This window comes from Desmodus rotundus, chromosome 3, assembly GCF_022682495.2.
Source record: "Desmodus rotundus isolate HL8 chromosome 3, HLdesRot8A.1, whole genome shotgun sequence".
In the NCBI taxonomy this organism is placed as follows: domain Eukaryota; kingdom Metazoa; phylum Chordata; class Mammalia; order Chiroptera; family Phyllostomidae; genus Desmodus; species Desmodus rotundus.
In genome coordinates this window covers 158,124,231-158,139,108 of record NC_071389.1, presented here as the reverse complement: position 1 = coordinate 158,139,108, position 14,878 = coordinate 158,124,231, and the positions used below count along the sequence as shown (strand labels likewise).

Below are 14,878 nucleotides of genomic sequence, written 5' to 3'. Positions count from 1 at the left end.
AATAAGTAGCTGAATCTGAAGTTTGATTAAAGCATATTTACTAGGTTCAATTTTTAAAATATGCCCTAAAACTAGTATTTTACTTGTATTTGAAATGAAAATATTTGGCTTTAATTTTAGACAGTGAAGGCTGGTAAGTAGGATTTTTTATTTCAGGGGTATACATTTCAGTTCTTGCTTTTGAATTTCTAAGAGAGCTATTATTTCATGCAACACTCAGTCTATAGCATTATAATTCTATCTGTCTTCAGGCAACAATAAAACATAGAACTAATGTATGCTTTCACTTACAAACCGTGTTACTATGTGGTTGCCTTACTTTATAATCTCTCAAATTCTGAAAACAGCACAAAGGTGATTATATCAGATGGATGATTATCAGTCTTTTCTTGAACCTACTAACAGTAGAAGTATCAATCCAATTGAATGGCATTATACCTTAGCAGCCTATGGCTTTGGATTTGTCACCCTATAGAGTTGGTTGAATATTTTCATAAAATATCATTATAAAAGCAAAACGGCAGGTGACTTGGTTGTCCTGGGCCTGGGAGTCCGAGCCAATTCCTTCTGCTTTCATTAGGGCCAGCATGCACTCGGCATTTCATTCAGAAACCTGGAATGCTGGAGTGCTGGAATCCTGAAAGTGATTTTTCCTTTGAGGATATGTTTACTCTTTCTGTGTTCCAAGGGCACCTTGGTGGATAATGGTTCTTATAATAATGTTTCTAAAAATACCCACTATTTCTCTTCCTATTGACCCTCCATTCACATATACAGTCACAAAGCCATTGTATTATAGCATATTTTGTATAATTAATTTCTCTAATAACAATCACTCATTTATGTTACCAAAACAGAGAAGGTATGCATACTGAAAACTACTCATTCTTTCAAGCCGAAAAACAAAAGTAAATGTTCAATCACATCACATCAGGCTAATGTGGTTAGGTAATTTAGCCACTCATAGGGAACAACGTGCCAGACGATGGTATAAATATTTTTCTGCTGGTTTTTTGCCCAGCAAAATCAGTAACACTCTCACTTTCTCATTTATTCTAAATTATAATTCAGGGCAGTGGAAAGCAAATTGTACTGGGGCACATCGTATTTATTTTGCATTTGTTAACACACTATTTGAAACACTGCAGACTTTGCTTGGGAAAGTACACTTTGATTGTGTATATTTCTGTATTCAGGTGATTCAGGTATATTTTTCTAGATGTTCTATATTCTGAGACATGCCCAATTTCCTCACTTAATAATAAAAATCTATGACTCATTGTAAATCAGTAAGGATCCAGCAATAAGGTGCAATGCATTCACGAAGCTGGTGCAGGCTATCATTGGAGATAATAAGCAGGTGCATTAATATTCATGCTTTATGAAATCCTGGTTGTGCTTCTTAAAAACTGTAGAACACATTCCAAGTTTTATGTTCACCAATATAGGTTCGCCAGTGATTTTCAGATAGTTCTTGTAGCAATTCACTCAAGGCATTACTAGGTAATTTAGAAAACTTTCATCCATGGTTTCCATTTACTTAATTATATACTCAGCTAATAGTGCTCTGTGGATATGCATAATCCTTTCTGGTTGGACCCTGGCTCTTTCTTTGTCTCAGCTGGAAGTGCTGTTGTATAAAACTGACTGGAAACGCACGTCTGTGTATGTGGTATGATGTGTGCGGTGGGAGTCAGTGGGCAGCAAAAGGGGGGAAACACATGTGGCCCTTACAGCACAGTATTTCCCTATTGCCCAGTAAATACGATTTAGACTTTGCTTCCACATAGATGACCTAAGAGGGAAGAAAAGAAAATGATGCTATGCTACAACGGATGCAGATGCACCAACAAAACTGGACAACCACACAAGGATACACAGGCTGGGCACTGTCCAACTCCCACACCTCTGTTAATACAGCTTGTCAATGCCACAAATAAGGCATACAGAAGTGAGGAGGGAGAGTGGGGGGCAAGGTGCAGGGAATAAGAAGCATAAATGGTAGGTACAAAATAGTCAGGGGGAGGTTAAGAATAGTATAGGAAATGGAGAAGCCAAAGAACTTGTATGTATGACCCATGGACATGAACTAAGAGCTGGGGGATGCCGGTGTGAGGGGGGTGCAGGGCAGAGGGGAATAAAGGGGGGGGGAATGGTACAACTGTAATAGCATAATCAATAAAATATATTTAAAAATATGTGATTTCTATGTGTTCTCACTTAGTTCATTAATAAACACATTTACAATAAGGCAGATGCTTAATATTCCTGTTCTTTGAAATCATATTTGATTTCTAATTTTTTTCCAGGAGTTGACAAAGACCATCTCTACCTCTTTTAGACTCTTAACTATACACATCCTGTGTCTTTCTACCTGTCCAGGGAGTGGAGGGACAGGGTTGGAGGAAGAGGAATACTCTGCCATCTCCATACTATTACTCCTGCCCCTACTGTTGCCACCACCTCCATTAGCACCATCGTCACCACTAATCGCTGGAGGAACTTTCAATGGATGACCCTGAACAAGCTACTGGGGGTGTGCTACTTATCCTAGTCTTCCTCAAGCTCCTCTTGATTCCCTCTGGTTCAGCCATTTATCCTTTTATTCATTCATGCATTCTGTAAATATTTACTTAGAGCCTGCCAACAGCACAATGCAATTCTAGAGGATGGAAACAGGGTGAGAACAAAATGGACAAAATCCCTGTAATCATGCAGCTGATCGGTATCCTGGCGGTGGGCACATTTGCAGGGTTAATTCAGCCACTTCAGATCTTTTCGTGTTGTGTAGTCTCCCTCTATGGGAAGAGTAGAGGTGCTGGAATTGGGATCTTTTAATTTCTCCATATTTTGTATGAAGGATTTATATAACATCAGTTTCTGTCTTTATATAATATCAGCCTTTGATGCTTGGAGGTAGAGTTTCAGGAATACATTGAAGTTTCTTTGACACAGTCTCTAAATTTGTGTTAGGTCTTTGGCATTGTTGTTTGGTGATGAGAATACGTTTGCATCAGAAGATGCCAAGATTCAATAAGAAAAGAGTTAGGATCCCAAGTAAGACATGAGAAAAAAAAATCACCAAAAAATCTCCACTGGTCCGATAGTGTTGAGTATGTTATTGTGTGACTGCTCCATAGATGTAGGGTAGACCCCCACCCCAAATTTGTTCAGATGTTTATTGTGATGATGTCACACTTGTACCAAGAGGGTATGGGAAGGTTTATTTCTCATGTAGTTAAGTTCCTGGGACAGAATGGTGACTCTCAAGTAGGACAAACATTAATCAAAAGCCCCATAGTCAGTGTGGGACATGACTGAGTAAGCAATATTAAAATTTTAAAGGGGAGTAAACACAGAAGACAGAGCAAACCAGCATATGCATAATGGTTTCTCTAAAGAATAGAACTAAACAACAAAGAAAAGAATTAAGGATTCCAAAAAGACAACATACAGATGATATATCATAGAATTGTACACCTGAAACCTATATAATTGTACTTACCAGTGTCACCCCAATAAATTTAATTTAAAAAGACAGTAGAACAAAGACTTGAATCTTGAAACTAAAAGGTGGGATTGTCCCTAGAAAAGTGACAGACAGCAGTAGATAAACTTGGCAAAATTACTACACTCAAAATAAAAAATAAGTACTGAGGGCATCCAAGCCAAAAAAAATGCCAATAAAGATAGAAAGAAATTTCCACATTCTAGTTTTCTCAGATTTCTCCTTGGTGTCACTCAATAGTGTTAAGTGAAACAATGCTTTCAGTTCTAAGGGGGTAAAGTTGGGACTCAAAAATTTTACAGTGAGCCTAGTTATCTGTCAAGTATACAGAAAGTAAGCAGTTTGGTTGTAGGCTACATTGTTCTCACGAACCCTCCTGAAGAATATATTACAGAGTTGGAAGTAGTTGCAAAACTCTAGCAGGCATCCTGGACAAGATCAGTGAGTCAATTTAATTGCAGGACTAAGGTTAAAAGAAGTGCATGACTTCTAGTTGTAGACCAAATATAGAAATATCCCCAAAGTCCAACAACATAGAAATGATATATAGTGTAAGAAAATATAAAGTTTAATTTTCTCATCTTTTTTACATGAGGGAAGATGGTATCATTTAAAGATGATAAATAAAATAAGGGTATAAGATATCCAAAGTATCAAAAATTTAACAGGAAAAATAACATAGTAAGTATAATAGGGTGGTGGAGGGGAAGAAGGCAGAGGGAGAAGCAACAGAAATTAAATAGTCATGTTGACGCCCATAGTCGGGAGTGAGTAAAATCTGAATACATAGTCCGTGCACACATGAAATGAAGTTAATTATAAAGGTAATAATTAGAACAAAATAGAAACCTTCTGTATTTCAGGAAATTACACATGAAAAGGTATGGTAGAAGATAAGAAAGAAGAAACTTTTAAATAGCTTTATGTGTAGAGATGTAGGATGATGTTCAAGATATATTGTTAAATAAAAAGAAGTTGCAAAATAGCACACAAAATTATACATGTTAGTTCACTAATGTTCTTAACATATTTATGCTTGTTTATTAATAAAATAGCACTTCTTTTAAATGATATTCCACTAAACAAGCTCTCTTAAGAGATACACTATGTAGCCATAGTTATTGCTATTATGTTACGACCTTATGTCTCTAATCAATTAATATTTTACATTAATATCGCATGCTTTACATAAAACATATCAAAGAAGGCTACATGTATGGTATATGTAGTACCAGCATGTGAGTAGCTTGTAATCGGCTAAGATTAGACTGGCAAAATTGGACAATGTTATAAGATGCAAATTAATGCTCAGTCATGTTACACAAATCTTCTGCGAAACCTTCTTAGATTATTGCAACCTTCTGTGGCTGCCTCCTTTCTCTTTGATTTTTGATAGAAATATTTACTGTAATGTATTTTAACCTTATATAGTATCTTTATCTTTTTTCTAAGAATTCCATATGGTAGTCTTGTCTTTACGGCAGAGATGAGAGTGATTGCCAAGTTGCTGGACTCTAAATCCAGCTATTCAGCACAATAGTCACATGAAGCAAAATAAATGGGTAGAAATTCCAGATACAAACAATAACACATAAATAGTTATTATAACAGCTGCTGGTATATATGTATTTGTGTGCCCATAGATACTGGTAAGAAACCAAGGTTCAGAGAGATGAACGACTTTGCCCCCAGTGGAAAGGTGGTAAGAGACAAAGGCAGGCTCAGGGCCCAGGCTGGCTGGCTCCAGAACTGATGACTCAGCAGCTGCTTAGGGGTGTGACCCTGCTCAGTTATCTAACCTCACTGACTTCTCTGTCTGTACTGGTGGAGATGGAGAATAATGACTTACTTTATAAAGTTACGATGACAGTTGTTAAGAAAAATACCTCTAAGAGCTTTGTAAGCCAGGAAGATTGATAGCAAATGTAAAATATCACAGTTGTCACTGCTGTCGTAGTGCTGCCATTGTTGCCACAACATCACGTGGGCTCAGCTCACAGTGGGGCTGTAGATTCCTGGAGAGATCAGTCATCATTGACTTTTCAATCTCAACACTCACCTTTTCACTCAGAGTGAATAATGCCCATGACCTAAAACAGCTTATATTCCACTAAGAACAACTCCCTGGGAAGGCATAGTGGGGTAGGGGCCACCATGAAGTTCTGAGTTTTGTGCAAAGACCTAGTGGAGAGGAGAGGGGAGGGGAAAGATTGTGATACTCAAAGAGTTAATCTTCTTCCAGCGTAGGAAAAACAACCTGCAATTTTAAATTCTAATAATCTTCCTGTGGGAGAAGCATCAACACGTTTTGTATTGTACTTATGCTAGACAGCAACCTTTTTGCACCATTTCCAGACCTCCCTTTCCTGCATTTTTCCCACAGAGACTGTCCTTGACCAACAACAGAAATGAATTTGATTTCTCTAATGCAGAAGGTAATTGGATTTTTCTTTATTGAATGCATCCCTTTAATGACTGTCTCTGCTCCTTCCATTTAGCAAGTGACCTGACATTGATCCGATGATATGACTTAAAAATAAACAGTTAAAGGCTGGGGGTGAAAAAGACCAGCTGTCTAGCATCAGAAAAAAAAAGTGTGTTTTCTGGGGGGGTCCTCATCTTACCATTTCCCTGGGAAATCCTTTATCCTTGAACGCCATTTTTACAAAACATGCTGCTGTAATAATTAGTCATATAGCAACAGATTGTCTCCTCCTAGAAAATATACTAATTATTTCCCAGAAAGTGCCCTGGAGAAAACATTGCAAATTGAATAAAATTTACCCAATAATCATTCTTTTCTTTGAAAATATGTATTACTATGCAGACTCTTTCTGGAACAAGGTAAATATTGCTGAACAGAATTAATCAAATCTGTTAAAAAAGCTGGCAAAGCATGAAACATTTATTTATTTATTTACTTAACCTTGAGGTATTCTAAAAATAAAATTTTACACAAGATTGTTATTCAAGAAGGTAACAAAAGAACAGTAAATAAAATTGTTGTATTTGGAAAAATAGTAATTCTTTCCTCAAGAGAGTTGTGACATAAAACTCTTTTTATGCTCAAGAATATGTGGGTTTAAATTTTTCTAATTTTTGTCTTTATTCATTTTTAGTAACAGTATAACTCACTTGATTCATCATTAATTTTTATTCTATCATATTCCCTTTATTTTGATAAATATGAGTTTTTTGATTGAAGACATAATTCATGGGTGAGAAAACATCTTGTAATTTTAATGTGTCATGAAGAAAATAGACAAGAAAGCCACCAATAAGCAAATTTCCTTTTAAAAATAGGAAAAGTGTTTTTCTTTTTGAAATTAATATTGTTGCATTTATACTTATTAAAGTACTTAACAGTTTAAAGAAATTGAGAGTTTATATTAAAACCACTTATTATTATTGAATCCTTTCAACAGTGAAGTTGCATCACACAAAATCACTATGGATTCTAAATTAGACAGAGTCGGCATAAATTTGCAATGCTGCCTAATGAAGGTCAATGACCTTGCTTTTATTCCCATCACCCAAGATAGGCTGAGGAGTTCTCGTCCTAGAAATGATGTTGAGAAGGAATATAAAGAAAAATTAAGATCATATATGCCCTGGAGACTGGCCTTTTTACCCATAACTACTCTGATTGCACCTTCAGTGGGCACGTGAAGCTTTAGCATGCCAGCGAAAGTTTCTGGGTACCATTTGTTTGGATGCTGTGTCACTCAACCAGACGGGCTTGCTTGAGAATTGATGCGCCTTCTGCAGGAAGGCCAGTAGTATTGAAAAGGCCACCGATCCAGAGGGACTGCCCACTGAATCACAATCTTTCATCACAAATGATTAAATCGCACCCATTCCAGATCAGGCCATTGCTGGAAGTTATACTTAAATGCGCTGTTAAGGCTTTAAGGGCAAAAGAAAAATCTATTTTAATGGATGATGAAACTTCTCCATTACTCTATTCAGTGTATTGCATTCCATATCAGTTTTATTAATTTTGAAACTGTCTTGTTTGTTTGGATTTGAACATTATTAAATAAAACCACAATCAATTAAATAATGTCTTCTTCTCTTGAAGGGAAGGGAAACTTTCTGGGAAAAGAAAAAAATGTGTGTGTGAACACATATATGCAAACCTGTTTTCCTGTATTAGAGGAAAAAAGGAAATTCATTTTTCATTCCCATCAGTTTTTTAAAGATGCTTATATTTCATCTATTTGTGATACTTTGGACATCTGCTAAAACTATTAATATGAGTGGTTGATGATGTGCAGTTTATCTTGTTAACGAACTTTTTTTAAAAAGCATTAATATCCTAAGTGGTTTTGTCATTTCTTCTTTGAGCAATATTTTAGTATTTTATATAAATGATCCTTAGATATTGGAAGGGATACAAAGAGAAATCTTCAACTTCAAGGATGAAACCCAGTGGAAAGAAAGAATGTACATAAGCAAGGAAAAGCAAAGGTAGAGAATACTGTATAACATGAAAAAGGGTCAAAGCTACAGTTGGAGGGAACAGTGAAGACATTCCAATGGTAACATGACTGAGATCTCAGAAGCTGGGCAGGATCTGTGCGCATGAGAAAGGTAGAGGTTTGGGGAGAAGGAATAGAATTGCTAATTGCATGCAGGTGGAAGCATGAGAGGTAATTAAAGTAAATGTGCCATAAAACTGGGTTCAAGCACCACACCTCACATAGCATCGAAGAAAAAAAGGGAGAGAAGGGATGGTAATATTTTGACTGGAAATATTTAGATTTTGGAGTTTCTGATTAGCTAAGTTAGAAAGAAAGTAATACCTAATTCATTACATGTTTTGTTTCTATAGGGAGGTTAATAGTATCTTAATGATTCCTTCTTTTATAAGGTAATCTTGATTGAGCTCAATATTTGACATGTTGAATGACCTTAAATATACTCATTTATTATGAGAAGAACATGAACTATTAAATTTTTAACTGAAGGAAGTATGTTTTTCTAATTTTTATCTTTGCCTATGCTCTAATGTTAAAATACATATTTTATTTTCAATAAAATACAAATTATCTACATATTTAAATCTGAATGTAAGTATCTGAAAGTGCTAAATAAGTTTCTTTGATGGCTTCAGGTCACTGATATGATGCTTCAGGACAAACCCTATCCCGACTGGGGAAAATCTGCAAGAGCTTTCTGGAAGAAAGGAAACGTTAGGATCATTTTATTCTGGTAAGAGATTGTTTAATTTATTGATTTATGCCTTGCCTCACTCATCAAAGGACTTGAATTGGATGTAGTTATCTTTAGATACACATAGAATTTCCATCTGGTGAGACATTATAAAGGTATACTATGTTCCATTAAAATGATTAAAACCAATCATCATAATTATTTTATGAATTAATTTCTGCTTACATATTGTCAATATACACATTTACAAGAGATACATTTTGACAATATAGCGATGCATAGATTTTACCAGAACTGTTTTTAACTCAGCAAAAGAAGCTGTAATTTTTATCAATGAAATATGATATTAAAATGTCTTCATAAAACCCTAAATTTCCAGTATATTTGACATAATTTTTTGAAGAAGGTACACAGACAAGGAACCTCTTTACAAATCATTTCTAGCTTATTGGCATTTCTTCTTGACATAGATTCCATTCGATCTCCAGCCCAATCATCACAATTAAAAACAACTTACGACTCATAGAACGTCATTTTTTTGTGGCGGCACTTTTATTTATGAGTATTTGAACAAGGTTAGACAGAAAAAGATAAGACTGTAGAGAAAGCAAGAAGGGTGCTTTCCCCTGGCTGCATGACGCCGCCCAGCTCAGGGATTCAACCCGAAGTGGGGAAAGTGAGGGGCTGTAATGGAGGATGCCTTGTGCCTGGCACATTCCAGCCTGCTCACCTGACTTTTGACATGAAGGAAAGATCTGTTTATTCTTGGATTTAATTTTGGAGGTTAACTTTTTTATGGACAAGCAAGAAAAATCATCACAACTAAGGATTTGGAAAATATACCCTCTAAGCTATCTTTGTGCTTTTGCACTATCATTAAATGTTGCTAGGGATAGAGGGCTTTTTAAACCCACTTCTCAGCAGGTAAACAAAAGTAGATTTTTCAATATAAAAATGAATATGATTTTGTAGATGTTTATTCACACCTTGTGTCTATGAGTCAAGTGTGGGCTATTTTTCTGGTGCATTTAACCTTGATATGTTTTTCCTGTCCAAAATTCCCCGTGTCTAAATAACATACATTATAATAATTGTGGTTAATGTTTATTGAAGGTATGTTTTGCTACAGGCATTGTGCTAAGTACTTTACATTCTATATATTTAATCATTTAATCCTGACAACGCTATATGGTAGGTGCCATTATTACAAGCATAGGCCTCTGGCTCCAGAGCCCCAGTCTTTAATCATTACACCGTACTCCCTCTCAAAGAACGAAAGGTACATCGACATGCAAATTTCCAAATGATTATCTTTCATGCGTTAGTAGATAATGGTACTTGATAAGAATGTGAGATTCTGGAAAATTGTTCCACCCTACAGAATTCTCTACAGGGGTTTTAAGAATCATAATTTAAAAGGAGATAGACTCTAATATTAAAAATTTGTATGACTTATGTCCTCTAAAACAATATGCACTTACTATGCTTATAGACATTTTGTGGTATTGATTTTATCTTCAAAGGCAGCCCATTGATTATCGTTCAGTGTGGCCAGCTACCGAGGTCACATGTACATTATTTGCAAAGGTGAGGCATGCAGTCACCTGAAGGCCTCTGTGGTTACTGTCATTCGCTACTCTTACAATTGCTGTTTCAGAGGAAAGGAATTCATACTAGATTTTTTCTGAACATCTTAGTCCATTTTTCCTTGAATGTTCCTACTCAGGTCTATATATTACCAATCTCTTTTGTGCGACTGGGTTTATTTTTTTTACATATGTGATAGCCCCAATGGGCAACCTGAAGCATATTTTAAATGTGGTTAAAATAATTTAATTAGTCACTGACAGGAAATATTCTTGAATAGGGAACAAACAAAGCTCACACATTCTTATAGTCATTGTTTCTGTATAATTATTGATAGGAGATAATTCTGGGAGGTGATTTTTCCAAGATAGTATTTCAAATCATGGAGAGTATAAAATAACTGAAGAGGAATTTAAATGTTGCTTTAAAAATACTTTTTTTCTATTTTTTCTATTTCTACACAGATTATCTTGACAATAGTATTCTTTTTAAAAAGGAAAATCTGATATAAAAAGTTAAATATGGAAATTATGTGGGAAGCAAGAAATCTTCATGTTCATACTTTTCAGATAAAAGGGATTTAGCAAGTATAAAGGTCACATTTTTTTAGCTCTAGGAGATAAAATACAGAAGTCATTGTCGAGGTTTTCAATGAAATAAAAGATAGGATTTACATACTGTGTGCTATGAGTCACCCACTCAAAACAGGTGTTTTCTTTTTGTTTTGCCCTAATTAAGGAGAGCGAGAGTAGTGTAAAAAGTCTATGTGAGGAAGACATTACATGAAGGTAAGCTTTTATAAGTTGGGATGTGACTATGTGCAGGGGTTTAAATAGAACAACATGGAATTTTATTCTAATAAACTTACCTCTTACTGTAGCTGTTCTAACTCACAAATGCCTGTCAGAAGCCCTTCTGTTCAAAACCGTGTGGCTAAGTTCTTCCTTGAGTCTTAGGGATAGATGCCTCTGCCCCGAAGAAAATGGTTCCTGTTTCTGCAGTTGTACAAAGAGGAGGCTACAGTACATGGCCCCTGCATCTGGGGGGAGACTAACTGTGGCTGTATTTGAAAATACCAAAGGGAAGGGGAAGGCTATTCACAGAACTTCCTTTCCAAAGCCCCTTTCTCAGGCCTTCGCATAAATAAGAAGACTAAAGATCTAAGAATCTGCATCCCCTGTGTATGCCATGCACTATTCTATTTTTCCGTGGGGTTACTAAAATCTATTTTCCCTCACTTGTATCTGTAGTAAAATAACATGTACATAAAAAACAAGTAATGTGATATTTATATTAAGCTTCTATCTTTCTGTTTTATTAACTCTCTAGAGACACAATTTATATCCTTTTGATGGGAAGCATCTCGGGATATTTCTCCAAAGGGTTCGCTTTTAAAAATAAGGGGTGGCACTCTCCTGTGATCAGGGGAGGAACTGGCTGAAGGGATTGGGTGATGTAATCATTAGGGCTTCATATATATATATATATTTATATATATATATATATATATATATATATACATACACATGCTGGTTCTCTGCCTTCCAACAGAATTACATTTTCTGTCCCCTTTGATCACATGACTTGCTTGACCAGTTTAAGCGAGAGTGAGAGTGGCATGTGTCACATCTAGTTAGTACCCTTTAATTGTCCATGAGTAACATTGAATGGAGCTCTTTTTTCTTGGCAGCAGTTGTGGAAGCTTGTGCCTTGCTGGAGCCCCTGTCATGCATTTGCCCGGAATGGCTAGGGTGAGCCAAGCATCCTTAACAACACAGTAGACATTTAGCATGAGCTAGAAATGATCCGTAGCAAATGTTAAGCCACTGAGATTTGGGCATTGTTTGATATGGCAACATAAACTAGCCCATTCTGATGTACACAGAAGTTGATTCCTAGAAGTGGAGGGCTGCCAGAGCTGAAAAAAAGCATTTTTAAGGGCTGGACAGCAAATGGCAAGGAATCTGATGATGGAGGATGGGAAGGTGATGACCCAGGTGTGTTAGTGGGAAGTATTCAGTGAAACACGTGGTCTGCGAGTACTTAGATGCTCTAGAAGTTGGAAAATGGAAGAGTAATAGTGTGCTGTGTGCATCTGTGTACAGTCGTCCACTTCTAGTCCATTCTGATGCATTAGAAGACCACCTTTTATTTTTTTGATAATTAGTGTATTTTTTAATAAAATGTACTTCATCTAGTGCTATGATGATTTGGGTGGGCATCTCTTGATCGTGACTATCTTAAATCTTGCCTGGGAAACAAATGTAACTGCTGGTGATTTTCCTGCTTTGAATGCCACGGTTATTATTAAAGTCTAACAAAATGAACTTACTTGTTTCACTTTAATCAATCAAAAGCTAATTATAAAGCATTATTATCTTACTGCACATGGTGTGGGGGAGTAACATGATGACAATAAAATAATAATAATATTCAAGAATGCAATTTAAAAAGACCTAAGACTCAGAGGCAATGTCAGTCAAAAGTGTTTTAGTAATGGCCCTACCAATATCAAATTGTATGATGTGTATGACAATTACAGGTTTCTATTTCCTTGTATGCAAAAGAGATATCTTTTGTTACTATGTGTGATCCTTTTCAGCTCTATAATGCTATTTCTATTATATGATTAAAATGCTAATGAAAGAGTAATTCTGTCTACTTTACTCCCAAGGCAGAAAATGGACTACTGTCGTCTGAATATTTTTCCCCTACAAAATTTCTATCTTGAAATCTCATTTATGATGGTATTAGGAGTTGGGGCCTTTGGAAGGTGCTTAGAACATGAGGGTGGAGCCCTCATGAATAGGATTAGTGCCTATAAGAGAGGCTTCAGAGAGATTCCTAGCCCTTTCCACAGTGTAGGACACAGAGACAGGCACCAGCTATGAAGCAGGCAGAGCATCCTCACCAAATGCACTCATGCTCGTACCATGATCTTGGACTTCTCAGCCTCCAGAATTATGACAAATAAATTTCTGTATTTTTATTGGACTACAAGTCTGTGGTACTTTATTATAGCAGCACAACAAACGAAGGCATGGGCCCATGAGTGTACGTCCCATGGAAGCAGACTTACGTTCATGTGGGAAAGGATCCCCTAACAACAGGGTCTCTCAATGTGGCCTGAGTCTGCCAGAGGAAAGGCTGACCCCACATCAGTAAAACTATTCCTGCCAGGCTAGATAACCTTTCAGGGATGCTACAGAAGGATGAGCACATTAAATGAGAAAAAAAAATACAAATCACTCCTAAATTTTTATCAGACTTGAAGATTCTATGACTCTATAGTTTTAACTATAAAAATATTGCATATTTTCTGCTTTACAATAGTCTGCTTCAATTTAATTATAATTTAATATGCTTTGTAGAAATCCATCATCCTTATGAGCAAAATTTGAACACTAGACAATGATTTATGAGAGGTTCCAGAGGCAACTATAGTATGCAAAGCCTTTTGCTTCATTTCCCAAATAATAAATTAGTCCTTCCTTCCAACTCAACACATCTCTTTACAGTTGTCTATCTTTAATTAAAAGCTGCCTCTGTGACTAAGAAAAAGCAGAACACTTTTAGTCCAATCAAATAACTATACCCATCGAAGCAGTCACTTTAACTTTAAACACTACTCTAAGTTCACAGGGTCCAGTGTAAGCCGAGCTACTCATATGCAGAAAGATCCAAGCATTTGCTGCAACCAGTTTTCTCGTTAGATGTGTTTATGCTTTTGTATAAAAAGGCAATTGGTGTTGTATTACCATGCTGTCACACTACACTGTTGTCATATTACTTGGAGATTTTCATTTCAAAGGTAAATTCTATATTTATGCCTATGAAACTTAACTCTTAGTCATATAATTTGTGACTGAGCATTAACATCATCTCATGCCCGTCTAGACTTAATTTTGTTGAATTAAGAGCAAACTTTGTTTATATTAGCTTAAGTAAATACTTAAATAGAGGATGTAGTGTAAAATAGTAGTCTAAGAGCACAGACTCTTAAGTCATCTGTGTAAGTGCCGGTCCTGTCTTTACTACTAACTATAGTGTATCATTACTATTTAGTTTTATTTATTTAATTATTTAAATATTTATATTGTTCAAGTACAGTTGTCTCCATTTCCCCCCCACCACTCCCACCCACCCCACTCAGCCATCCCCACCTCCCACCCTCCATCCTACCCCCCTTTGGCTTTGTCCATATGTTACTATTTGGTTTTAACTGCTATTATGATGGTTGTTATGCAGCATCAGGTGCTCTCCATGGTGCTGAGAATTCAATTTTGAAACAGAAAATAAGGAATCTCACAGCATATTTTTCTGTCCAATGAGGAATATGAAAGGAGAAGGAGGGGAAGAGGTAGCACTGATAATGGGTATAGAATATTCATTTCCAAATGGAGATATGCCTCTGATCGTCTCTCTCCCTTTCTGACTATAGTATTCTTTCTGTTTCCTCCTCTCCTAATCATGGCTTGACCCACAGGTCCTGTGATGTAGTTCAGGGAATGTTTTATAAAGGAACTAGAGCCAAAGAGCATCTTCAGGGTAAGCAGGAGCCAGACGGGAGGAAACATGGCTATTGGCTCGGTATGGGGAGTGGGGAAA

At 36.3% G+C, this 14,878-nt stretch overlaps 1 protein-coding gene across 3 annotated transcripts in view; it reads left to right on the top strand.

Moving 5' to 3' along the window:
- The window catches only part of TMEM117 (transmembrane protein 117), a 390,562-nt gene that overhangs the window by 242,789 nt on the left and 132,895 nt on the right, over positions 1–14,878 (top strand). For all 3 annotated transcript variants that reach the window (XM_053921589.1, XM_053921590.1, XM_053921588.1), the window contains one exon: positions 8,625–8,722. In XM_053921589.1, the coding sequence (XP_053777564.1) occupies positions 8,625–8,722 (98 nt within the window). The remainder of the gene's footprint in view (positions 1–8,624; positions 8,723–14,878) is intronic.